The sequence below is a fragment of the Pelodiscus sinensis genome, chromosome 6 (assembly GCF_052426305.1).
Source record: "Pelodiscus sinensis isolate ZL-2025 chromosome 6, ASM5242630v1, whole genome shotgun sequence".
Lineage (NCBI taxonomy): Eukaryota > Metazoa > Chordata > Testudines > Trionychidae > Pelodiscus > Pelodiscus sinensis.
In genome coordinates this window covers 32,596,686-32,614,297 of record NC_143057.1, presented here as the reverse complement: position 1 = coordinate 32,614,297, position 17,612 = coordinate 32,596,686, and the positions used below count along the sequence as shown (strand labels likewise).

General features: G+C 40.9%; 2 protein-coding genes across 3 annotated transcripts in view; one reads left to right on the top strand and one right to left on the bottom strand.

Moving 5' to 3' along the window:
- The window catches only part of DOCK8 (dedicator of cytokinesis 8), a 148,720-nt gene that overhangs the window by 55,093 nt on the left and 76,015 nt on the right, over positions 1–17,612 (top strand). For both annotated transcript variants that reach the window (XM_075931670.2, XM_075931671.2), the window contains 4 exons: positions 915–1,074; positions 1,712–1,851; positions 2,092–2,185; positions 3,807–3,969. In XM_075931670.2, coding sequence (XP_075787785.2) covers positions 915–1,074; positions 1,712–1,851; positions 2,092–2,185; positions 3,807–3,969 — 557 coding nt within the window. The remainder of the gene's footprint in view (positions 1–914; positions 1,075–1,711; positions 1,852–2,091; positions 2,186–3,806; positions 3,970–17,612) is intronic.
- On the bottom strand, positions 13,544–15,577 carry LOC102460560 (angiopoietin-related protein 3-like). Its single transcript, XM_006137856.5, has 3 exons — positions 15,002–15,577; positions 14,364–14,474; positions 13,544–13,779 (listed from the first exon to the last, which is right to left on the bottom strand). Exons 1-3 carry the CDS (start codon positions 15,494–15,496, stop codon positions 13,666–13,668), a joined length of 720 nt encoding a protein of 239 aa, XP_006137918.2. The 5' UTR covers positions 15,497–15,577; the 3' UTR covers positions 13,544–13,665.

Below are 17,612 nucleotides of genomic sequence, written 5' to 3'. Positions count from 1 at the left end.
ATTTTTTAGCAGGCTGGCCAGCAGCCTCGCTCAGTGCTGGCTTGCGACAGGTTTGGGGCCTACCCCCACTGCGGCTCTGCATTTAAAGTGTATTAGGAGCCGGGTGGGCAGGCATCCTGGCTCAGCTCCAGCTCGTGCTGGGTCTGGGAGCTCAGACCCCTTAAACAGGGGCTGTTGCCACCCCATGCTGCTGTCCCTTTATCAGAGGCAGCAGCACAGGGTGACAGGCAGCCAGTCCATGAGGGGAGCTGGGTTTTAAACTGACTACCCTCCCGGACCCGCTCCCCGTGATGCTGCCTCTGATACAGAGGCAGCAGCATGGAGTGGTAGGGGGCTCCTCGGGAGTGGGGCTGGAGTGCACTGGCTGCTGGCCCCACCCCCGGGGACTACAGAATAGTCAACTAACCAATAAGAATGCATGAGGTTACTTGACTATTCAATGAATTGATATTTAACATGCCTAATCTAGCTACTATTCAGTGGCCTATTTTATGTGATGTGAGTTGCCTGTACCACACAATCTCCCACATAACATGATGGTGAGCACTTCTGAGAGAGAGAATGAAGCTCGCCCCTTTGTAGAGGGTTAGTAAAAGGTTTATCCAACACTTAGGTCCCATTTTTCAGGATGTAAGTTGGCTTAAAGTGATGGCTAAACCTTCAGCTGGCTCTTCACAAAGGTGAATTCACCCAGAAAGAGAGAAACTATGTTTGCAATTTCAAGTCTTTGGGCTGACCTTGTATAATATGTGCTTTGTACAATGACAAGGACTCCCGTTGACTTAAGAAGTCATTACATTGGGCTCTGTATAAACAGAATTGGAGGAGGCCGAGCATACACAATGAAAATTGCCTTCACATAGTCCATCAAATGTTGGCCTTTTAATATGTTTAATGTTTCCTCTTTATTTTAGAGCAAAGAAAAGGCTGAGAAACTGAAAGTCCAAGCTGAGTCCTTCTGTCAGCGTTTGGGGAAATACCGGATGCCTTTCGCCTGGGCTCCCTTAAGCTTAGCCAATTTCTTTAACGTTTCAACACTCGAAAGAGAAATATCTGAGGCAGAAAGTTTAAATGGTAATAGTTTCAATATTCTTATCTGTGCAATGAGAAGCTTTAGTAGCAATGTTAACAGGGTACCAAAGTGCCGTTGGATCATAGTGGTCTCTTGACAACAGTTTTGAAGTTAAGAAATGCTCAGTTTTCCCTTCCTTTCCCCCTAAATACACACAAATTGTCATGTTCGTCAATTGGAGCCCCCTAAATATAATCTAGGTATTCCCACTGCCTGTATTTGGTCCCTGACTTTGGTTACAGATTACTTTTATGGCAGTGGATTCCCATTCACTTTAGTGGCATTACTTTAGATTTACATTGCTGGAAGATTAGTCCTCCACAATGAATAGAGGGCCCAGGCCAACAACAGCACACGCAAGACTGCCCATCTCCTATGATGCTGGGGATAAAGACATGAATAGCATCATGAAGCAGCAGCAATGATGTTCTCTCAACAGAAAATATTCTGCCCTTACTACACGGTTTCACATAGCCTACTACTAAGTTGTTGGAAAATACAAACAAAGTTAAGGTCTTTTGATGTTCCCCTGAGATTGTAGGGTACTTGTGGTGTTTTACTATTAAATCCAGGTATATTTGTCATGCTTACCAAAACAGAATAAGATGAATTTTTAAAAAACATAATTTACACTTGAAGGGAAAGGATCCACTGGTGATAAAAAAGCAATGATGCTACAAACCAGAAGACCTTCTGAGAGGAGCCTCAATTCAGAGGAAAATTATTCTACGTCAAACTTCAAAACAACGACTCTGACTATCAGTAACTTTATAAAACAGGTACAATATGCTCATTATTTTGGAGTGTGTGTAGTTTTATATTGTGCTGGTAAATGTGTACTAAAGCAAATTTAATTGAAAACAATGCTACTTAGTGTTATAACTGGGAAACAAAAGGATAATTAATATAAAACACAGGGTTACTAACTCACTCTGTCTTGCAGATATATTTAATTCATGAAAGTAGGCAACAGTATAACGCACCCATATAGCAGTATTTATTTGTCTCTCTCTTGACAGGAAGGAGACCGACTTAGTGATGAAGACCTATTCAAATTTTTAACTGACTACAAGAGATCTTCCTCTTTGCAGAGAAGAGTGAAGTCCATCCCAGGTATGGAATGAGTTTAGGATGGGATGAGAGATAGGCTCTTAACTAAAAAAAAAACCAAAAAAACAAACCCAACCACAAATCTAGTGGAAATCTCAGCTCTCCTGTGCAATTATCTCTTTCTTTTGAGGGCTGTAATTTTGAGAGAACTTTTTAATTTTATTAATGATTTTATCAACCCAACCATTAATTTTTGACTTGCTAATTTGTTCACCCCTGGCAGACCAAGATTTATAGTTAGTTTTATATTCTAAATTAGTTTGTTTTCATCAATGGTTTACAAAGGGTCCATTCAGTTTTTTGGTTCTACCTGAAGTTTTTGAGGAGAATTTAATTAAAATTTAATTAACTAAAAACTTGCAAGACCCTTACTGGTTCCTTAATGCCTCTTTAGACTGGATTAGAGCTAGGGTTGGGTGATTTAAATGTTTATTCTCTTTCCCTTTTAATTGACTCTCTGTTAAAATTAACTTTTAAAAGTTTTAATTAATTTTAATTAAACGCAGGATAAGATTGAGTGTGACCTCTCACAACAGCTTAACCAACCGTTGCTTTTTTGTGTGGTGGCTTTCTTGTGCTCCAGATTCTAAGCTTTCATTTAAAATACATTATATATCTAGCTCTTATGAAAACCTCTAGAAAGCGAACTGAATGTAACAGATGTGGGGATAGGGTCTGTAGAGACAGTGAAACAGCAGCTGTGGGAGATCTGAACTGTTTCCATTCATCTCAATAGATAATTAAATCTGAAGTTTAATTATGACAGTTCAGATATTACCATTGTTAACTGTTTCACTGCTGATCACAGCAAGCAAGAAAAAAATATGGAAAATTATATTCTGAAGATTTGCACCTAATTTTACCATTTTAAGTAAGGCAGTGCGTGGTTTGCATGCAAAACTGGAGAGAGTGCTTCACTATTTTATTTCCAAATCAAATCCTTAACAAGTATTACCCTTTTTGCATGGACGAGACTAGAAAGTCAACTCAGTATATGGTACCCTTTCCTTCCTGAATGTGCAAAGACTCTTTGTTGTCTTCATCAGCTGTTCCATATTAGGTAGCAGGAAAAGATCAGAAATGAGGATCATTGAAGTTAAACCCAGAATCCACCTCCATTAGCACTGGTTCGGTTTTAATGGCTTTCTTGATATGGACATATTAAATTGGATGATGAAAAAATTTGAAAGTGCATATGCCAAGAAATGCTACGTAGATGGAGATCACATAGGTGCCAAAATCTTCAACAGCATAAGTTACTCAGAGATTGTCATAACTGAACATCCAGCAAGATTACCTCTAGGAACTAGCCAGAGAACAGGCTGGGAAGTGCTTAACCTGAAAGGAGGCTATGTCCCTTTTGGATTTACTGTGGAGATGATAATGATGAAATCTGAAGAGAGACTTTATCTTGATGTGTAGGGATATCTATTGACTTCCCTGTGTATCCAAATAACAAACAACACTTTTTGTGGTCAAGATTTCTTTCATCTGCAGCCCTTAAACTAAAAACCCAAATCAAATTTCCTAGATATTTCTTTTGATCTTATGCATATTTGGTTTGGTTTTATTTTTAATTGCTTATTTTTAATGGTGGGCTGAGTTTTCATGTAATTTTTTAAAGGATCACTTAAATTGGAGATCTCCCCAGCTTCAGAAGTCCTCAATTGCTGTCTCACTCCTGAATTACTACAAGTGAAACCATTTCCAGAAAACCGCAGCCGTCCTCAGAAAGAGATTTTGGAGTTCCCAGTTCGAGAAGTATATGTTCCCCATACTGTATATAGGTAAGAAAAATAGATTTTTTTTGAAAACTATTAAACCCCTATTCCAATAATGGTTATGGCATATTTTTCCTCAGATTAATAGAAACTAGACATTGAAAAAGCATGTTAGATTATCTAAGCCTATAAATTTACAACCATTCTTCATTGGCCAATAAAGATAAGATCCCTACTATGTGTTCTGCAGTTTATTCTCCAATCTAATTATAAATGGCCTGAGCAAAGGGCTTCAGAAGTGTTGAAAAACCAACCAGCAGCTTTCATCAACTTCTGTAGGTGCTTAAACAACTTTACAGAGCTTCTTGCTTATGAATTTGGGAACCTAACTTTAGGTACCCATTTTTTAAAATTTTAGCCTTGGAATTCTGGCTCCAGGCTGCAATTTTTCCAACTCTAAAATCCCACTGACATTCATGGAAAACAGGGGCCTGGAATATTAAAACACTCACAACACAAGACTAATTGGCTGTGTCTAGACTGCATCCCTTTTCCGTAAAAGGGATGCAAATTAGACACATCGCAATTGCAAATGAAGCGGGGATTTAAATCCCCCCCGCATCATTTGCATAAAAATGGCTGCCGCTTTTTTCCGGCTCGGAGCTTTGCCGGAAAAAAGCGCCAGTCTAGACGCGGATCTTTCGGAAAATAAAGCCTTTTCCGCAAGATCCCTTATCCCTCATTGTAAGAGAGATAAGGGATCTTTTGGAAAAGGCTTTATTTTCTGAAAGATCCGCGTCTAGACTGGCGCTTTTTTCCACCAAAGCTCCGAGCTGGAAAAAAGCGGCAGCCATTTTTATGCAAATGAAGCGGGGGGGATTTAAATCCCCGCTTCATTTGCAATAGCGATGTGTCTAATTTGCATCCCTTTTACAGAAAAGGGATGCAGTCTAGACACAGCCACTATGTTTTCATTTGGAATTCTGTTGTATCCTTTATTTTGTTGCATTATAGGAGTAACATTCACAGTATTGGAGCATTTTTGTACTGAACAGCTTTTGTAGTGACTAAGTGTCATCAAACTGCCCAAAGATGCAGTTTATTCCTCTGTATACTCTATGATTAAGATCCTGTCTTAGAGCACATCACTTTGTAAAATGTATTAGTCTATTCTGACTGATTTAAAAAGGGAACGTTCTAAAGAGTACAAATCAAAATAGGTCCCATCATTTCTTACTAGCCTGGCAACACATTAATCCCAAATGAGCTATGAATATTCTTCACACTGATGTACTGTATGGTAATGTTAATAATACATAGTCTGGAAATTTGTGACTCAAGATATGTTCTGGGAGTATGTATAGATTTAGCTCTAATATTTGTATTTGTTTTTGAAATTTGATGAAAGGAAGAGAGAACATATTTTAGAACTGAAAAAAAATCAAGAGCTGAGCATTCTCTATGGGACTGGAACTTAGATAGCAGCATCAGTCTGATTAGCAAGAGAGATGTGACTATTTCACATGAGTGAGGGCACATGATGCTTCCTGGGGGTACCCAGGTGTAACAAGGTGCTTCTTCCCTCCTGTTATCTTGTTCCACAGTTGCCCAGACTCCACTAGTTGTGCATTCACATCATCATTTATTTTGAGTGCTCTCCAGCAGTACACGAGAGTCCCTCTGCAACAGTATATTTGAAATATCTTCAGCACTTTTTGCCCTCTCCTCAGCACCTGAAGGAAACAGGGGTCTCGCTTCCCTGAGGCCTCTGCTAGCCCTGTTCTCTTCTTTCCCTCCACTCCCTATTTCCTTCCTCTGCTTCTTTATCAGACTGAGGCCAAAGGGTTAATTGGCTTTGTATCCCACCCAATAAACCAACCTGCTTCTCTAATTAGCTCAATCAGCTGTCTCTGTGGAACTAATTGGTGTCTAAGTGATGCAAGTGCAGCTCACTGCTTCACTGCCTGCATTTTGTCACATCAGGATTGACAAAGCTCCAGTTTATCCTTGGGGGTCCTACACTTCTAGGCAGTTAGGGATTGCCTCAGAGCCTCACTGTGTCCCTCCACATAGCCTCTCTCCCTTTCTGGAGGCAAGAATCACAGCCTACTGAACCGCCTTCATCATAGGCCAGTCAATGGGTTTGGCATGAGAACCCTCCTTAGTCTCAATCTTCCCACTCAGGGAATGTCTCAGCGGTGGTACAGGGTTGGGGGGAACCTAGACCCACCCTCTACTCGAGCTTCCAGCCCTGGGACCCTAATGGCAGCAACAACAGGTAGTTTTTCCACCACTACCAGAGCTATAGTCCTGCCCTGCTCACTTCCCAAAGAGACCCTACTAGCACCTTGCTCCTGGTATCTGATTATTCTCATTCTACCAGCTCTTCCACAGCCTACCACTTTACTCCTAGCTCCTCACCAACCACCCTTCCTGAAGGGGAGACTTTTAAACTAGTCCTGGCAGGCTCTTAATAGGCTGCAGGTGTTCTGATTACTTGTCTCTCTCTTCATTGCTTCTAGCAAGTTCTTAACTGGCTCCAGATGTCTTATGGTGTCTGCCTGTCGTAACTGCTCTGGAGCAGCCTCTGTCCTGGTCACCCAGGGAACACAAAACTATTCATCCAGAGGCCAGTATCCTTACCTTCTACTAGACTATTGCAGCCAACTGATCTGTGTCTGTCACACACCTCATCACCACTTCTTTTTGGCAGGGGTGTAGCCTTGGGCGGGCCCTGAGTGGGCCATGGCCCACCCACTTTGCACCCAGGCCCTCCTCCCTCCGGCCTGCCTGGCGAGCCAGCCAGGAAGTGGGGCTGTGGCTTGCCCTGCTGCGTTCTGGCTGGGGAGCAGGGCCAGGAATGCTACCCTCTCTCTCAGCCCTCCGGTCAGCAAGCGGGGTCAAGGCTTGCGCCATTCCAGAGCTCTGCCTGGGGAGTAAGGTTGGGGCTTATCTCCATCCCATCTGTCCCATTTCCCTCATCCCCATTGTTGCCCACCCTCCCAAAATCGGGGCCCACCATAGTGGACCCTTCTTGCTATTCCACTATTCTGTGGTATGAGGAAGCCTTGTCTCTGATTGCTGTGGGTCAGCTCTCTGAGCATGAGTCACAGTCAACACAAGCACATCCTTCCAGGCTTCCACAGGCCTCGCGCTCTCTCTGCAAGCTAATGAAAGGCACACTCCAACCCCTGGGGGGTGTCAACCCCCTGTTCCTCAGGACACTTGGGCTATGTCTACACTCGCGGCTTCTTGCGGGAGTAATATGTAAATGAGGCTAAGTGTGGAATATTGCCAAGCTTCATTTGCATACCTAATGAGCCACCATTTTTTTCAGAAGAGGCTCTTGCGCAAGAAGGAGCGTTTACACTGCCCCTTCTTGTGCAAGAAAAACCCTCTTGCGCAATGCCGTTCTTCCTGAAAAGTAATAGGTGTAACGGCATTGTGCAAGAGGGTTTTTCTTGCGCAAGAATGGGCAGTGTAGATGCTCCTTCTTGCGCAAGAGCCTCTTCTGAAAAAAATGGTGGCTCATTAGGTATGCAAATGAGGATCGTCGATATTCCACGCTTAGCCTCATTTGCATATTACTCCCGCAAGAAGCCGCGAGTGTAGACATAGCCTTGTAGTATTCCCAGGTTTGCTGCTCCCAAAGTCGCAGTGAGCCCTGTATAGCTTGGATCACTGCTCTGCTTAGTTCATAGAATTTACATAAGATATTGAAACAACTAAGAATGAATTTAACATAGTACAGGGATTTGAGGAAAAGCAAGTAGAAGCACTGGAAACAAATGGTTATCTGTAAAATAAAAACTTGTGCATTCTAGAGCCCAGACTAGATATTTCTCTGTTTAATAGAGAAATGCTCACCCTCCAGCATCTTACAGCTGGACTTGGCTGTGATCATCCTTTTATGAAGCAAACCATGCTGTCCACTTGTCTCCCAGGTGAAAGATGGGTGGTCTCTTGGTACCATTGGGACTATCAGGACAGTCCTTTGTGCTTTTTCATAAACAGGACACCTCTACTGATGTTTTTTTTCCTGGGACCTCACTCTCTGGTCCACTTTGCAGTCTTTTAATTAGCACTTGGCTCTGTATGCAACTAGGTTTATGTTGTGAGACCTGAGAAGGGTTGAGAAGCATCTGCTACCTCCTGCTCAAAAGGAACTTGTTTCTTGGGACGCCCGCCTTAACTCTCAAGGTTTTGGGAATATAATTTCCAATATAGATACATAACTTCTGATCTACTATCTGTCCATATCTTTCAGAATGGTTATGACAAGCAGTGGGCTAATGGCTATTGATAGGCTTCATATTCCACCCTTTGGTGAACGTAATATGCATAGATCTGAACCAGGGAATCCCTGTAAAGCCCTATGCATCCTCCATGGCCTCTGCCAGTTGGCAGCCAGAGGTCCCTGAGTCTCAGGGAGAAGAGAAGCTGAATAAAGAAATGGAAAGTTTAATAACTTTTTGAAGCAGATTGGCAGAGATCCAGGTTCTCTAAAGGCAGGAGAGAGGGTGAACAAAGGCCACGTTGAACATAAACCTAAGAAATCAATGTGGACAAGGTCACAGACTGAGATTAGTGTTTGTCTCTTGCCAAAGCATGTTAAGTAACCTAGTTAAGCAAGTATATCTATGAATTTATATTTAATATCTACATTTGCGTTGATCCTTGTCTTTAGCTGAGTTGAGCCATGTAACAGAGGGGAGATGAGTGAAAACATAAGGGTGGTAAGAGTTCATTGTTATTAGTGTTGTTGTTATTTGTTATTTGTTTGTATTACTGTAGGGCCTAGAGGCCTCAGCTCAGATTGAGGTGAGCATTATTGTGCCAGGTATTGTTGTTACACATAATGGCTACGTCTACACTACAAAGAAAAGTCACAATTTGCATATCTTTTCCCGCTTTTCTTTCAAAAGGTTTTTCTGAATTTGGCATGTCTACATGGTGCCAAATTTAGGAAAAACCTCTTTTGAGCCATCCCTTCTTCCTTGTGAAACGAGGTTTACAGGGATGGTGAAAGAGCGCATCCACTTTTTCAGAAAATTTTCTGAAAAAGCGGACATGTTCCTTAGATGTGGCATAGCTTTTCCGGGATACCTTTGGTATCTTGGAAAAGCTCTTCAGTCTAGACGTAGCCATAGTGAGATACAATCCTTGCCCCAAAGACATAAGCTACACAGACAAGACAGGCAAAGGAGAGAAGACATTCTCATCATTTTATGGATGGGAAACAGAAGGCTTGTCTACACTTGCAATACTACAGTGACACAGCTGCAGTAGCACTTCCGTGTAGATACCACTAGGGGTTTTCCCATTAATCCACCTCCCTGAAAGGCAGTAGCCAGGTTGATGGAAGTGCCATCTTCAGTGGGGATTAACTACCTCATTCAGGGTTTGTGCTTTTTTCACACCCCAGAGCACAGCAGCCTTGCCAGTGCGGGTGCCAAGTGTAGATGGGCCACAAACCACAGGGAGATGAAATGACTTGCCCAGGATCACACAGGTAGCCTGTGTCAGAGTCAGAAACTGAGCCAGACCTTGCGATTCCGGGTCCAATTCTTAACTACAAGACTGACCAAAATGTGCCAGAAAATTTGGTACAACCCTAATGATAAGGTAATAAGATGGACAATTTCCCAATCATAGGAATTTTTAAATAATACATTTCATGGTGTCATATATTTAAATTAGAGATTTCACAGTGTTGTTGCTTTAGGTGCCCTGATCCAAAAGGGAGCTGTTGGAGAGAGGGGAGGGCCTCAAAGTTATTGTAGGCAGATTTCAATATTGCCACCTTTAGATCTGTGCTGCTGGAGGTGCTGCCTGCAGGGCTGGATGGCTGGAGAATGGCAGTTGCTGGCCAGGAGTCCAGGTCCGAACACTATCACCAACAGCAATGCAAAGGTAAGAATGGCATGGAATGGCATTGCTGCTCTGATTTTTGCACTGCTTTCTTCAGTGCAATCAGGCAGCAGCCACCATTCTCTGGCCATCCAACTCTGAAGGCAGCGGTGCAGAAGTAAGGGTGGCCTGGTATGTTATTGCCGGCTTTACTTCTCTGCTGCTGTTGGCAGGGTGCTTGCTGCCTTCAGAGCTGGGCTGGGCTACTGCTCTGTGGCCGCACAGCTCTGAAGGCAGCAAAATACCACGACCCTCTTCCTCCCATGATAAACTTGCACCCCTCTGCTGCAACTCTCTTTTGGTTCAGGATCCCCTGTTTGAGAAACACTGCCCCCCACAATGAAATCAGGATAGTATATGGTAGAAGACTATATTTCATGGTCTGTGACACATTTTTCATGGATGTGATTTTGGTAGGGCCCTGACTGAAACTGTTGAGGACCCATGCCACACATACTTGTGCCCAAAGACAGATGAATGAGGGAGAACTCAAGCTTAGAAATCTGCAATAAAAGAAACTCACTCACACAAAAACTATCCTTCCTGAGGCTCATGTCAATTTTATGGCCTTGGCATTGATTTCCTAGGGCTGTTCCTGCAGGCACTCAACACTGTCAACTCCTGGGGTATGTCAACATTGCATTCCTCCTTCGAGAGAAGAATGCAAAAGCAGACAAACAAAATTGCAGATGAAGCGTGGATTTGAATTTCCCGTGCTTCATTTGCATAATGGTGGCCGACTGCTTTTCTGAAAAGTCGTATTTCGAGAAAAAAAAAGGGGTTATTTTGAAAAGAAACCCTTCCTTCAAAATACCCCTGTTGACTTTGATGGGAAGTGAGGGAACTCAGCACTCCACAGGATCAAGGTGCATGATTGCAGATTAATTATGCTGGGAAAAACCCTCCTTTCATTGATATAAGAACTTCAGTGGGGCTGCATTAGTGTAAAATTTTATGGGACTAGGAAAATTGACCATCAGTAAGTGGAGCTATGTTATCAGTAAAAATGCTTTAGGCATGTAAATATGCGTATTTGTGTTGTTCTGCCACTTGAGGGTGCTGTTTCTTCACTCTAGATCCAGGAACATTATAGTGAAGAAATTTGTTGTGTCTGAAGCATGGAAACTAATGTCTTTTTCTCAATTTGTAGTGTAATTTAAGTGGTTTATACAATTAGAATGGCAACAATGCTAACCAACAAAATAAACAAACCAACCCAAAAAGCATTTGGCTAGCTTTATTCTCTAGTGCCATGGACTTATACTGAAAGAGAATATAATTTTCTGGTAAGTTATTATATGTCTTTTATATAGAGGAGGAAATAGCTACACACACAAAAAATACACAAGTGAATGGGAGATTTTGCAGTTACAGGTTGAATCTCTTTAGTCCAGGACTCTCTGGTCCAGCAACATCTGTGGTCCAGCATGATTTTAGTTAGCTAAATGTCCACTTATCATGGGCGTTGTCAAGTTTCCCGGGGTCCCATAAAGTTTGTTTGCAGCCACCAGTCCTGGCTCTCAGTGTTCTGCGCTGTTATTTAGCTCTAATTTATCCCTAAATGTCTTCTAAGAACCCAGAAAGCATTAGAAGTGTTGGTAATGCTGCTAGACAATACTGACCTGCTGTGGTCTGGCAAATTCTCTAGTTTGGCACTAGTCAGGTCCCAAGGGTGCCAGACTAGAGAGGTTCAACCGGTACAGGCTGGTAATTTCCTATGTCTATACAGGATGGAAATTCAATGACATGCCTCCCTCTGATAGGTCCTGGACTTTATGCATAATGCTAGGTCAAGTAGAAGACTCCTAACTTTAGGTTTAATTTTATGACATATTGTAAAAGAAGGGAGGAGCAGAGAATGTTGTATCTTCACCACTTCAATTATTTTGGCCACTTTTTAGGGTGGTGATGCTTTTACTGAGATGTGGCCCTGGGTGAACATTTATGTGCTCTGGCCCACACTCCAAGTTCCCATATTAGAGGGACTTCTCTCTGACATTATGGGTGCATCTAGACTGGCAAGATTTTGCGCAAAAGTGGCCGCTTTTGTGCCAAAACTTGCCAGCTGTCTACACTGGCCGCTTGAATTTGCACAAGAGCACTGACGTTCTAATGTAAGAATTCAGTGCTTCTTGCGCAAATACTTTGACGCTCCCGCTCAGAGATAAGCCCTCTTGCGCAAGAATACTTGCGCAAGAGGGCCAGTGTAGACAGGCACCTTAATTTTTTGCGCAAGAAAGCCCAATGGCTAAAATGGCCATCGGAGCTTTCTTGCGCAAAAGCGCGTCTATACTGGGCACGGATGCTTTTGCGCAAAACCACTTTTTGTGCAAAAGCATCTGTGCCAATCTAGACGCTCTTTTGCGGAAATACTTTTAACAGAAAAACTTTTCCGTTAAAAGTATTTCCACAAAATTATGCCAGTCTAGACGCAGCCTATATGTATTAAAAGTTTCACAGCGGTAGCCGAGTTTGTTGTTTTTTAAGGTTTTCCTGTTACAGACTAATAGTCTGGTAGCACTTAAAAGACTCAAAACATGTAGATGGTGTCACGAGCTTTTGTGGACACAGCCTACTTCTTCAAATGACCGGAGTGTTGAACGTCCAGAACCAAGAATAAATAATGGAGGGGAGGGAGGGGGAAGAGGACATCGGGCAGATAAATTTCAAAGGAATAGCCCAGACAGTCTGTAACAGGAAAAACTTAAAAAACAACAAATAGTCTATGTATTGTTGGGGGGCTTAGCTGCCCTAATTTGTGTGATACTCTTGGGGCAGAACATCTCATCATGCTAATAGTTTCAGAGTGTCTCTCTGAGGTATATTACCACTCCTTCCCATTCCTCTATATGTATATTAGTCCTGGGGAACCTAGTGCTACTCTGGTTTCTTTCTCTTTCTGAGGGATTCAATTTCCCAACTTTATTCCTCTTCATTAAAGAATGTGGGTGCCTGCTCTAGTAGTACACTCAGAGTTCCGGTCATCAGAGGCTCCATTTATGTTTGTCTGTCTTGCTACCTCTCTGCTTCTTTATAGGTCTCTGCCAATAGCAGTGACGTAAGCACTCCTGTTTGCTAAGAGAATATGAAACCTTTATCCTGCTTCTTGTTTTTACTGTCCAGGAGTAGTTCCACCAGTCCCTTTGTGTGTGTGTGTACATACACATACCTGTTTGTAAGGTTTCCTGAAATTACTGAGCTTTTTTTTTTGTATGCTAAAATAATAAATTAATGATTTCTGTTAAATGTTACTTAACGTAATACAAACCATGGAAAACGTCTAGCAAACAGTAGCACAAGCATCCCCCCTGCATATATCTTGTGTATCACAGTGCTTTCAATTGATGCATCACACTGGACATGCCATAAGGGAATGCCTTACACAATTGGTGAAAAATATACAATGCGGCATGATGATCACTGTGCAGTAAAATCAGTCAGCTAAGAAACTGAATAAAATAATGCTTTTCCATAAACTTTATGATAAAGCACAGTTCTAAGAAATGTCTATAACCCCTTTTTTTTAAAATCAGATGCACTGCTCTAAAATGTCTTAGCTTTTTCTCGGTAGTTTAAAATATGTGCTTTGTAACTAGTTTTTACTGGTCTATAAGCTTTCTGTTAGGAGCAATTTAGTACGTAAATGTCATATTCATACTACAATAACAATATTTTTTAAGATATTTTCAGCAGGTTGGCCACGCAGTTTGTTAAAACAGAAAAATATTGAATAAGATAGCTCCTAGCTTTATTGAATGTTAGCCTTCTAAATCAAAATAGAAATTCTAGTAGCATATCTGCAATTGCACTGCATAGATCACTAATACAATATTGCAATCCCTTGACTGTCTTTCATATACTGTCATGTACTGATAATGTTGTGTTCTGTCTTGCAAAAGAATCTGCCCTTTTCTTCCTGATTCCATTTGTCTTCAGCTGTCTGGCTAGTTTGCTTTTTGGCCTAACCTGTGTAGGAAAAGAAAAAAAAGACAACAACAATGCAGAGCATGGTTAAAAATGAAAGAGAATTATAGAAACAGAGTTAATGCAAGTCATTTATAAAGTATACAGAGAAATTCTTTCTATAGGGACTATGAGCATCAGTCTTCCAGAGATACAGCCAGCTCTGCCACTGATTTCCTGCATAGCCATGGGTAAGTGGCTGTATCCCATTTTGTAAAATTCCTACCATGCAAACAGGTGTTACAAGGGTTGATGTTATTTATACAGTACTTTGAAGATTAGTGCCAGGCAATGTTTGAATTCCCAACTCTTGGTGCCAAGATTTTTGGCAGACCTCTTGTATTTCATCGAACTTTTAGATAAACCATATCACCGGTATTTCCCCTATAACAGGCCAAGCCCTTGAGGTAGGGACCCTCTGTTTGTAAATCTTGTATAGCACCTTGCATGATGGGTTCCTACATGCTACCACAATAAAAATAAATAAATAATAATGTTAATTTAGTGGAACTCTATTTTATTCCAAACTCAAAACAAAGGCCAGCAGTGAAAAGCTGAATGGGGAAGAAACAATATGAAGAGCCTACCTTTTTCAGTAATTTCTGAATGAGTGAATCTTGTATACTCATTTGGTCTTGCTGGAGCTCCACTTCAGTAAGCAACTCATCAATTCTTATGCTTTGAGCTTGCACAAAAGACTAAGGAGAAGTGGTAGAACAGGTGTTGGAAAGAAAAGAAAAGAAAAAAAAGACTAGGGCATCTTCAATGTGATTTGTTTTTTAGCTGGAAAAATGATCAGAAATAGAATAGAACATTTATTGTGGGGGTAAATTTTGTAGTGTTCATGCAGACTAAATTCTCAGTGTAGCCAATATGAGTTTTGCTGGAATAAGGACCGCAGGTTTTATCCCTCTCTTAATGGTATATGGTAAATGGCTTTACCACTAATGTTTCTAAATAATAATTAGTACTTATCAGGCTATACAATGCACAAAAATAAAGACAGCTTTGCCTGGAACAGCTTATAGTATGTAACCACATAAGCCTTAAATAAAGAAAACAATGCAGACCAAAACAGACAAGTCAGTTGTCAGCTCCTATGGTAATAGATTTCTGGATTTAAAAATCAGTCCTATGTCTGATATTTAGTGAGGTATAAGTAAATAAATACTCATGCTAAAAGACAGATTAAAAAGATCAACTGTTTAAAAACTCCAGTACTTACCATAATATCAGTCATATTCACTGAGATACTGGCATTAGTCCTGTAATTTAGGGCATTCGCTATCTCCTTCTCTAAAAACTCCAGCCTGGTGTTGAAAGTCATTTTGTAGCGCATCACTTCAGCGAGTTGATTCTGGAGCTCTGCAGAGAGCCTGCATAGAACTTGGTTCCTAATTTCAAGTTGTTGTGTTTTCTCCATAAGACCATTTTCCAGCCTCTTATTTAGGCTGACCTGCTCCAATAATTCTAACAAAGAGTCGTTAAAAATCTTGAGCTGTCGAAAGAAAGAGGTAATTTGCTCTTTGGTATAGTCAACCTGCTCTTTTAACCCAGCTCCAAGCTTCAGAACACCTTGAGAGAGCACACGGATTTCCTCACTGGAATAATGAAAGTGGGCACCTGGCATTTCTTCTTTGCTTGATGCATAGCTTACTTCGGTTGCACTATTTAGAAAATGTGCAATACTCAGGAGGACCAAAAGAGATATTTTGTACATTGCAACTTGCAAAGATTTTTAGCCTCTTACAGATCTGCCAGACTGATCTAAGAAAAGTTTCCAAAAGGAGCACTTAAAGGTCCTAGCACAGCGGGAGAAAATGTGAATGCGATCCACAATTAGAGCAAAGTATTTTCAAATTCCACAGGTTAACCCCTAACCGCCTATTGCAGTTGAAGTGCAGCTGTTTAAATAGTGAATGCTGGAGGGTTAGTGATGAGTCTTCGCTTTGAATTCCAAAATATTTTGCATTGAAATTACATAAGTTAAAAACATCCTGGGAAAAAAGTGATATTGAAGCCCGTGAGAGGATGTATCATATCACGTAATACATATAACTACACAGGAACATGTTATCAGTATTTTGGGAAGTTCTAGATTACGTTAAATGGCGTGTACCTACAAAGATAGTGGTATTTATTAAATTTACAAGGCCAAAATAGTTCTATCATAATTATCAACAGTGTCAATAATGAGGCGTATTTAAGGAACATTTTCAAGAAACTCCTTTTGTCGTCTTTCAAGAATATTGTCCACTGTACCTTAAAGTATAGAATTAATGATCATCTGAAATGTAAACCTTTGGTTCATTATTAAAGATTTAATGTGATTAGATTTGGAGGTAGATTGTTACAAGGAGGAGGAAAAATAATTGTTCTTCTTGAACTCTGAGGATAGGACAAGAAACAATTAGCTTAAATTGCAGCAAGGGATGTTTAGGTTGGACATTATAAAAACTGTCAGCATGGTTAACCACTGGAATAAATTGCCTAAGGAAGTTGTGGACTCTCCATCATTGGAGATTTAAGAGCAGGTTGGACAAACACCTGTCAGTGGTGGTCCAGATAATACTTAAATCCTGCCATGTCTGCAGAAAATTGGTCAAGATGACTTCTCAAGAGTCCTCCCAGTCCTGTGATTCTAGGTCAGCCCCTCTGCTGGTACAGTTGGAGAGAGCCTTAATCTTGGGATCACAAAAGTTTTGGCTCCACAAGCATTGTCTCCACACAAGTCCATGAAATTCCACACAAGTCCATGAAATACCCTATTCCTCCGGTGGAGTTCTACAGTTTGCAAGTCAGAGTAAGGTTTGACCTCATTGTGTTTAGACAGAGAAGCACAGCTGATATCACTTCAGAGGGTCTTCCAACCCAAGTCAGTGTTATGTGTGAGTAGGGGATGTTTCTGTGAGTTGGCGGTTTTACTGAGAGACTCTAATCATATTAGATTTGTATTAATTTTGTGTAGTCATGTTTATTTTAGTAGATATTGTCTTGTAGACTTGCATTAACATTGTTTTGTTATTATCTTGACCAACGTTTAGCTCTTTTTTTGCTTTGATACTGACGTGCACAGAAATTGTTCTACGTCATTTCTGTCCTTGTAACATGGTGTCTAAACACTATCACTGAAGGAACGCAACTTAAAAATCAGACTCCTGGTGCCTTGCTGTGGTTACAAATCACATCTAAAATTATTAAAACTGAAAGACACAGAGAAACATGCTTTTGACTTTAACAGTGTGTGACCTTTTACATAATCAGGCTTCACTTTTCTTCTAGATAGTTGATTTTCCCAGAGTTTCTCTCTCTCTCTCTCTCTCTCTCTCTCTCTCTCTCTCTCTCTCTCTCTCTTTTGAGGTTTTCCATACAGCAACTGAGGAGAGAAAAGCATTTACAAAAGCAGAAAAATGCAGTTGAAAGTAGCACACTGGCAGAGAGACTAAAGAGCAGGCATAGTACCTAAAACTACTTACATCTTTAAAAATAAATTATAGACCTCAAGATGGTGGTTCTATTTAATACTATCCTGAGAAGAGTAATTGAATCATGCTGTACCCCATTCATTTATATGTGAAACTAGTATATCTGAAAAATAGTTGAAATCCCATAAAGGATTTTTAAAGAATACACTGATGAAATCTGGCATCAGAGGTGGTTGTTTTTATTTAAACTACATTGTACCTGAAGTCTGATAACTTGGATTAGATTTCAGACATCTCCAGATTATGTTAGCCTGTGTTCGAAAAAAAACCAACCCCAGTTTTACTTGTCATGAAAAATTCTGGAAAGAGAGTTTGCAACTGGGGTGACATCATTTATGTTAAAGTTCACCC

Excerpts from the sequence above, each read along its gene's own strand:
- LOC102460560 (XM_006137856.5), bottom strand. The coding sequence starts at position 15,496 with ATGTACAAAATATCTCTTTTGGTCCTCCTGAGTATTGCACATTTTCTA. Across the intron at positions 14,475-15,001 it reads TGAATATGACTGATATTATG|TCTTTTGTGCAAGCTCAAAG; the intron begins GTAAGTACTGGA and ends ACTTCTCCTTAG. Across the intron at positions 13,780-14,363 it reads TTCAGAAATTACTGAAAAAG|GTTAGGCCAAAAAGCAAACT; the intron begins GTAGGCTCTTCA and ends TTTCCTACACAG.